The sequence below is a fragment of the Lepus europaeus genome, chromosome 2 (genome assembly GCF_033115175.1).
Source record: "Lepus europaeus isolate LE1 chromosome 2, mLepTim1.pri, whole genome shotgun sequence".
Lineage (NCBI taxonomy): Eukaryota > Metazoa > Chordata > Mammalia > Lagomorpha > Leporidae > Lepus > Lepus europaeus.
In genome coordinates this window covers 164,693,438-164,702,933 of record NC_084828.1, presented here as the reverse complement: position 1 = coordinate 164,702,933, position 9,496 = coordinate 164,693,438, and the positions used below count along the sequence as shown (strand labels likewise).

At 38.2% G+C, this 9,496-nt stretch overlaps 1 protein-coding gene across 4 annotated transcripts in view; it reads right to left on the bottom strand.

Annotated features, from left to right (window-relative positions):
- Positions 1-1,073: 1,073 nt before the first annotated feature.
- CMC1 (C-X9-C motif containing 1) overlaps positions 1,074-9,496 on the bottom strand; it is a 79,100-nt gene continuing 70,677 nt past the window's right edge. For 3 of the 4 annotated variants that reach the window (XM_062215453.1, XM_062215473.1, XM_062215481.1), the window contains 2 exons: positions 3,900-3,990; positions 1,074-1,366 (listed from right to left, as the gene is read on the bottom strand). In XM_062215453.1, coding sequence (XP_062071437.1) covers positions 1,246-1,366; positions 3,900-3,990 — 212 coding nt within the window. In that variant the 3' untranslated portion in view covers positions 1,074-1,245. Of the gene's footprint in view, positions 1,367-3,899; positions 3,991-8,471; positions 8,680-9,496 lie in introns of those variants that run through there. The other variant, XM_062215463.1, reaches the window with a different exon arrangement.

Sequence of the window (9,496 nt, the reverse complement as noted above, 5' to 3'; positions counted from 1 at the left end):
AGTGCCTGTATTTGATACCTGGTTCTCTGCCACCCACCCAGGAGACCTTCCTGGTTTCTAGCTTTGGGCTGGTCATGAGGCCATGGCAGGCATCTGAGGAATGAACCCGGGGGTGGCAGCTCTGACACATAGTCTCTCAAAATATCAAAAAGAAAAAGGTTTTAAGGTTCTGTATGCTAGGAAATATAAATACCAAAAGGCCCAGGGAGGAGTATTAGGCTTATTTGTCCCTATGTTATGTGGGCTGCAATTTCTGTATTTTTGTCTCCTTTAATCTCCCTCCTTTTAATTTATTTGTATTTCAAATACAAAGCAGTTGGAGGGTCACTCAATAGTAAATGTGGAACTTGAACATACATTGATTCTTCAGGGTCCTATTTCATTTAATTAAATAAACTCATTCCTTCATGGTTGTGGGCCAAATTTAAACGTTATCTTAGTGGGTATAATTTCTAGTTAAAAAGACCACAGACATACTTACCAAGAAACCAGTTATATTTGTTGAGAGAAGTTAATAACTGGTTAACAAACCAATTTTTAATATTGTTCAACCTTAGACCAGATTACTGCATTGGGACAAATTTTTTATATTGCCTCCTGAGTCCTTAAGTAATAGTAATTAACAAAGAACTTTTTTAAATGAAAGATAAAATATTTACAGTAGCTATGTTAACAGATCAAAAGAATGTAAAATGAATTTCAGAAACGTTTAAAGATGTAAGTAAAATTCATAAGTACTTATCTGTTTCCTAACAGGCCTTTAGTAGTAACGGTAAACAGCAATTAAAGAGCATTTACCATGTCTGAAGCAGTGTCCTATATATTATATAGTATTGCAATACTCTGTGAATCCTAACAGAAACTGAAATTTACTTCCACAAGTACACTGTTAATAAGTGGTAGAACCAGAAAGTAGTCTGGTTCATGATTGTTCTATGGTATAGTTAAGCACCTTTGTCCTACTTTCTGTTGGTTCCCATGATTGTATAGATTGAAAGCAGATCCACATGGAACTGAAAATGACTATCACTGTTAGAGAACAACATTCTGGAAGAAAAAAAATCCAAATCATATTTACTTCTATCATTTAATAGATCAGAACTTTGAAATAAAGATCTGTATTTGAGGTAACATTTTTCATAATTAGGATGAAATATTTTTATGTAGAGTCCATTATGCTAGGTGACTTATATTGTAAATGACTTCCACAGATATTACAGTTTCTGAATGTCACTGGAATATTTTCTACGTGCTGGTGGGAAGCTTCTGTAGTCTCTTCTTAGTAGGAATTCCAGTTTTTCTGAATTCTTCCCTTTCCTTCAGGTATTCCATTTTGCATTCTTCATAAAAGGCTGGATCATTATAGCTAGAAGGAAGAAATGAGAATTTTTTTAAAGTGAGTACAATATGAATGTTCAATGTAAGTTAACTACTAATGGCATACAGATAGATACCTAGTTAACCAGGCTCAATCTGAAGAAGTAATCTTTTAGTGATCGTCCTAGATTCACTGAAAACATGTTACTACATTCAAGGGAGACAAAAGACCTGCTGGTTGCTGTTTATGTAGGAACATCAGGCAGAGCAATGAGGAACACAGCTGCTATCCTCTAGGAGCCCATGGTGTTGCGGGACAAAAGCCTGGATGATAATATGGCCCAGCATACTTTGGAAACCTGAAGGGGGAGGTGGAGCTGTCACAGGGAAGTGCTTAAATTGTTTCCAAGGTCTGACAGGAGGCATGTTTGGAAAGGCACATGGATGAGGAAAGCAGTTTGTCACAAAGACCTGTGAGGAAATGATGCATACAGAAGTCTGAGACAGGTGGACCGTGCAAGGGCCAAATCATGATGAACCATTTACACCATAAGAAATTTAAATTTATCCTGCAGGCAACAGAACAGATGTTAAAGCAACCATAAGATGAGTTTTGTATTTTGGATGAGTTTGATGGCATGTGGTGGACAGGCTGAAATTAGGAGGAGGGTGTACAGTGATCCAGGTAAGAAATAATGAGGTCCTAGGCCAAAGGAAGAGCTCTAGAAATAAAATACTAGATGCAGGGGAGATCTAGGAAATAACCACTTGAGGTTAGAAGAGAAGACTTTAGACAGCGGTGTAATTCAGAAAAGCATTTGAGGAAGGAGCAAAAGGGTAAGTTCAGTCACAGACTTCGAAGAAAGCACCAGAGAAGTACAATTTATAGAAACCAGTTCATTCTGTGGGTGCTCCATGAAATTTCTCAGAAGAATGAGAAGAGACCAAGGGAAACACCAATGTTAAGGAGTAAGGTAAGGGAGATGAGGTTGAGTAGTAGTATGGGAAAGAGCGTGATCAAGGAAGTCTGAATTTTAAGAAGAGGTTTCTATCAGAAGTCAAAGACTTGGATCTAGCTAGCACAAGCCCATTAGGAAGAGCAGTTTCAACAGAACCAGGGCACATGACAGTGTACTGAGGGCTGACTGAAGATGAGAAGGAAAAAAAGGAGTACAAGTCATTAATGTTTCCAGATGTCACTATAAAGAAGCCGGGAGAAGGTAGTTATTACATTCATTTCATGGACTGTCAATGGTAATTAAGTTTACTTAGAGCAAATGGTATCCCTCTGCTTCCTTCCTTGTGTATCTCTTTGAAACAAATAGAAGCAGCTTTTCCCCAGTTTTTCTACCTGCTGGAAAGGAAGGCTATTCAAATGAGTCATAGGTAATAAAAAGTATAAATCTAATGAAAGCCACAAATCCAAAAAATATTCCCTGGTATCTGTGATGTGTAAAACACCATATATCTATATATACAGTTACATTCATGAAACAAAATTAACCCTTCCCACACCAGGAGGAACCTGCCCAAGATCAGACAGCTGGCTAAGCTCTCACTGAACAAGATGCTAAGCCCAGGCTACCCTCTTGTAGATATTATTCCTGTCCACGACAAATAAGTGTCTTTTGGTGCCAAAAGAAACCTCGAAATCCAAGCATAGAGTGAGGGAGACACAGTGCATCCATGAATTCTTTATAATTCCCTTCTATGTTAAACTAAGATTTTACAGTGACCAAGTCAAAGTATAAAAACTGGCTAATAGTTTGTAAATTCAATTTCATCTAACAAAAAGTATAAGACTCATTCACTAAAACACCTCTTAAGAGCACAGGAAAATAGAACTGCAAGAATCCTAAGTCACAGAATGAACTCACTCCTCTACAGTGAAGTACTCTGCACAGTGCCTGGCCCATGAGTCAGTGCCACTGCTTGATAATTACCAACGTGGGGGGGGGGGGGGGGACACATGAGAACACCAAATGTATTTCCTTATCAAAAATGTGGAGTTGAAGCCCAATAATCCTCAAGGTCTCTTCAAATTTCAACATTTTAAAAAAGTCCCGAAGACTGTATATAATCATTACTTTTAAATTTTAATCCCCTAAGAAAGAGCGTACTGACACACATCAGCCTAAAGAAGCAGAGTGTGTGTGTATGTATATATAAGCACTTTTCAAAATCATTTCTACTTAGTGATTTTAAGGAATTACAAAACATTAGTGAATGTATTTAAAGTTTTTTAATCAAATTTATTTTAACTTCAGTATCTATATCCCCATGATTTACTGCAACTTTCCTAGGAATTAATTTTACATTAACCCAGCAAATCCAAAGGCTTGGTTCAATATACTAATTCAGTATCCTTACCTTAGAAGAAATAAATACAATTATATACTTGTTTGCTGGCTTCATATTTTTAATCAGACAATGCTACAACTCATAAGTATGCTGGATTTTAAAATATAATCAACATACTGAAATTGTATATTCAACATGAAGAATTTGGTGGAGGAAGATAGAGAATACATTGCATGTAATAAACTGTACATTCAATATACACAACACAGAAAACTACTTACTAGGCAGTTAGACATTCTTTCAATGCAGAATTTTCCTTCCGACATTTTACTACCATAAGGATTCCAGATTCCTTGCAGCATTTGGTAAAATCTGAAAATAAGAATTTGATTTGTAATCACATTAATATATTCCTAACAGTTCTAAAGTCATAATTCAGTTGACATCTAATTACCCAGACTGCACTTGGCACACAGTACATGCTCAAAGGCAGAATGAGTGCCATCCACTCTAGAAAAAACAGCTTGAGAGGACAGAGTGGACCTCTGAGACACACAGCAAAGAACCTTCACAAAGACAGGATGGAGAGACTAAGTAGGATTTCTAGTACAGAGTATGTATTCTAGGAGAAGTAGAGTCCAAGGGTACCATCTTTCCGGCCTCTGCCTACCTTCTCCATACATGGCAAAGCCAAGTGGATCCCCACCTGATCATATCAAAGCATCTTTTTCTCATACAACCCTGCTACAGTGCCTTAACCTCTGATAGCAGGACTAACAATCCCTTCAAATAGGTTTCTATTACATCTTTATTTTAGAAGTTTTAAAATATTCTGACCCATTTGACAACCAACCCAGAGAAACCTGGTGCTGTGCTCCACACATGCTGGCCATTTGCTACTCTCTCCTAGTTGGTTTTGGGTCAGACACAGCCTTTTCCCTTTCTACAGGACAGTGCTCCCCACCTGCAGCTTCTCTCCTGAGAAGCTCTCTTTCCAAGCTTGGCCATTTCTAAAGTGCTGGAAGTAACCAATCATTTCTATTTCTGATTTTAAAACAAGACATGCTCCCAAAGAAGCTGTAACCAAGAAACTGTCTTCTCATTATCTTTAAAACAAAAGTATAGTCAGTTCTCTTTAATCTTGAGCGTATGTATTATTCTTCCAGTTACTGAGGAATGTCAGTTACGGTCATCTTAAAGCAAATCTGTAAGTTCAGGAGCCTCTAGGAAGATACATCCAACAAAAATATTTTTTAAACCACAAGCAACCAAAGGTGACAGATTTAAGTGTTAAACTCATGGGGGGGGAGAGGGGAACCTCACTGCAAGTTAAAAGCCCTGCCCTGCAACACGAGTATCTGTATCTACCTGCAATATCACAGCCATGCTCCGAGAAAACGTAGAGTACAAATAAGCATGAATGGTGCCTTTAATTCAAGTAACTGAATATGCATGAGCAGGAAATGATGAGGGTCATTTAAGAATCACACAGGATCAGCCTCCTTGGGTTTCTTGTTCAGTAGTGTCCACACTCTCCCCAGGTCAGCCCATCGAATCTCAATCTAATCAAGCGGCTTTTTCCAAGTACAAATGTTCCTGGTCCTCTGCAGGAAAGCTGGGCACATGTGTCAAATAAAACCAAGGAGAATTTCCTTGTGCCCCGTGACTAAGGACTGCATACAACTCAGCAGCTTGTTAGCAATGGAGACACTGAGGTGTGGCCAATGGCTGTCAACAAGTCCATTAACTTTCTAGAGTATCTAGCTATTCCCAGCTGTTAATTTTTTACTTACAGCATGATGTTAAGATCTACCTCTATCAATGCAAAAATGTTTTCAAATAGCGATTAAGACATGGAGAATCTTCAAAGAGAATATATGTCTGTTAAGTTAATCCACAGTTGCCTAAAGCTGACTCACCGAGTTCAAAAGTGGTGATGAATTATGGGCTAGATCTTCCTGCCACACCTGCCACCTCATTATACTCACCACAGACTAGTTCAGATAACATCCAAAAGGAAGATCATTAGCATGAATTTTGCCTAATGAAAATATGCCAGCTGACCAAAGCCCAGTCCTTTTCTGCAAACACTGGATAGTAACAAAAGTTTACTTTGTGAATTTCACTGACCCAACGCTTTTACTGACTTGGGAAAACTGCATTGTTTTAAGATTTGTCCTCCCTGATATGAATATAAACTTTAATAGGGAGTTAATGCAAGAAAGCATTTATGTGTTCTGAACACAATAAAAGTGAATATATATCTATTTTCAAACTTGTCCAAATCTCTTCAGGATTAACTGTGATTGGCTTGAAGCCTCAAGCTATTTACAGTAAAGTTTTTGTCACTTGTTTAGCAACAACATTTTAGTGAAGATCTTTCACCCTACATGAGCATATATTCATTATAGTGAATAGTTGCTAATACTGGAGTTCTAAAATAGTGTTATGAAACAAAACCTAACACAAATTGCTTCTTTCACATTTATATTAAAGAGCTTGTACACTTTATTCAATTAAATATATAAGGAATATGAAGAATGTTAAAAATGATTCTAAAGCTCTAAAGAAAAAGGTTTTGAATGTACAGTTAACTACCAAGAACATGAAATTCTTTGTCTACCTTTCTCTTTACTTTTTTTTATTTTTTGACAGGCAGAGTGGACAGTGAGAGAGAGAGACAGAAAGGTCTTCCTTTTTCCATTGGTTCACCCTCCAATGGCCGCCGCGGCCAGCACACCGCGCTGATCAGGAGCCAGGTGCTTCTCCTGGTCTCCCATGCGGGTGCAGGGCCCAAGCACTTGGGCCATCCTCCACTGCACTCCCAGGCCATAGCAGAGAGCTGGCCTGGAAGAGGAGCGACTGGGACAGAATCCGGCACCCCGACCAGGACTAGAGGATTAGCCTATTAAGCCGTGGTGCCAACCCCTTTGTTTCTCTTAAAGAAGTTACTTAATATCATGTATTAAAGTATTGGGAAAAGTATTCTTTGGAGGTAATAAATTTTGGGTCAAAAACATCTACAAAACAGGTATTCTAAATTGAGTCTAACCAAGGTAATGGACAAAATAATAATTCATATTGTAAACAGGTACAAGAACTCTACTTTTCACTGTGATATGGAAATGACATTTTGGTGCCTCTATATAAAAATTTTAAGAGAAACAAGATTGAAAATGTTTCTGTTTAACCCATTTAAGGTATAAAACTGAATATATTGTAATATTTAAATAACCTCAATAAGGTTTCTTGATTAAACCAAAGCTAAACACTTACGAGCACAGGTATGCATTGAACTAAAAATATCACTTATCCTTCATATTCTTCTCTCAGTGAGTTTCAAGCAACAGAGTGTTTTGCAGATGCAATTACCGTTAAAATTAAGCATTCACTGGGAGAAGACAGTTTAAAAACAAAATGTCATTTCTCTGAATTCGATCATTCCAGTTATATTCCATAAATGTACAATTTTTATAGATAATTTTTCCACAGCATTTAACATATAGCACTTATTTCTACCTATTCAGTATTCTTATTCTCTTCACCAGTAAAGTGGTTGTAAAATGCCTATTTTCCCAGCATAACAAAACACAGGTATATTTGGATACCAATTTTAGAATTTTAACATATATATGCTATGTGCAGTATTTCCATGACCATATCACCTTAATGAATTTCACCTTTAAATCTGAGACATCAAATTAATGTAAATGGAAAAAAAAAAAAACTTTGGACGTTCTGCTTATTAAACAATATACTAGGGCAGATTTTAAGATCACTCTAAATTCATAATGTATCCTATCAACTTTACAAATGGAAATTGTAAGCATAAAACTATTTGCTTAGACAATTTAGGTAACTGAAAGCAGAGACTATGAAGTACTTCTGATCAGTTACTGAACCATAGAAGGTTTCAAATTATACACTGAGAATGATAACTGAAAAGGAAGGGCTTGGGTGCTTTTAGTAGTATCCCTTCATACAAAGGTATCTACAGTTTCAAATCCATAATGTAAATTACAATCTGCAAGTTTTCTCAAGCAAAGCTCTCTTTCATGTGAATACTTCTGCAGGGAACATTCTGATGTCAGGTCCCTGTAGACAGTGCCTAAGTGCTGTGCCACTCGCAGTAATCGTCAGCCCTTCTGGAAGCTGTGAAGTCAAAAGCTCCTGATGACAACAGGAGGTCGCCAGTTTCCAATGAGCAACAGAGGCCTGCGCCACGGCAGACACGATGAAGGCAGCATTTCGCTCTCTTTCTGATGACTGTTAACTGAAGGAAACCAAGGCCATAAAGCACATCATGCTGGACAGCCAGCAACAGCATGGACTCACTTGAAAGACTGAACAGTTTGACGTTACGTATATTTGTCTATCAAATTTAGTGTTAAAACTCTAGATCCTTGCAATCTCTGCATCAGTGATCCTCGTAGTTTGACTTTAGGAAAGAATCCAATCCAACCTAGAGACAAAGCCAAATGTTATAGATAATCCCAGACTGAGAAGTTAATTAGGATATGTTAAGTTGAAAAAAGTTTAACAGTATGTCTTTTCCATTCATTATTCTAACAAAAGCAAAAAGAGTTTCATGGTAAATTCTCCTAGAGATTCATGAAGCTAAGTTTGCCTGTGCAGGACCACTAAGCACCTTTTACCAGGGACACACTCTAACATGGTGGTTTCTTCACTGCATTTTGACCTTCCTGTTTCTGTTTCCATGGGCTAATCTGTAACACGGCATGGGGGAGACTGCCAGATCACGTTGTTAGCTTAATGTCCGAGAGATCCATCTGTAAATACTGCATCAGTTCCTTAATAATCAAAGAATAAAATAGAAAAAAAAAAATCACCCATATCCTCATCTTCACAATAGCAATGACAGCTGACTTTTAGATAGAGTTCCTGTTTGGGGGTCGGTGCTGTGGCTTAGTACGCTAAGCCTCCACCTATGGTGCTGGCGTCCCATATGTGCGGTAGTTCGAGTCTGGGCTCCAATCCATCTCTCTGCGTATCGCCTGGGAATGCAGTAGAAGACCGCCCAAGTGTTTGAGTCCCCTGCACCTGTGTGGGAGAGCAGAAGAAGCTCCTGACTTCGGGTAGGCTCAGCTCTGGCCTTTGCAGCCATTTGGGGAGTGAACCAGTAGATGGGAGACCTTTCTATCTCTCCTTCACTCTGTAACTCTACCTCCCAAATAATTATAGATAAAATCATCTTTTACAAAGTTGTTTTACATGTAAATATTTAATTTTCATATATTAATACTTATATAGCCTCAAAATATTCATTCACTCAACAAGCATTTTCACAGTACTTAAATTCGCACAACTTGTATGTGCTTAAACACTGTGTAGGTTCTGAGGTATACTATGCTGAACAAGACAGGATTCCTGCACCATCCCTGGGGAAGGCAGATAATGCAAAATGCTGACAGTTGAGTTTCATACCCACTGACAGGGGAGGGACGGAGGGTGCGAGGGTGCTGTGAAGTGCAGAATGGGAATACTCCCATATGACGTCCTCTAAGTGAAGGTCCAAAGAGGAAGAGAAGAGGATTTTGCACAAAGGGAACAGTAGGGAGAGAAGGTCTGGGATGAATAGGACATATTACAGACAACAGTGAGAATTATTGGAACACTTGTTATTTAGCATGGATGTGGTTGTGGATTGTGTGTGTGTGTGTATTTGTAGATGCAGATATATGGGTGTGGATGTGAGGTGGAGGAAGAAAGGCATGTATCAAGTATGACTGACAGAGTATTAAAATGTTGAGGCTTTGTCCCGAGAGTGATGGAAGGAATGCACAACTACATTTTATTCTGCAGAAAACTGAAAAATAGGTGGAGGAAATGGGATTGGAAATAAGAAAATCGTTTAGGA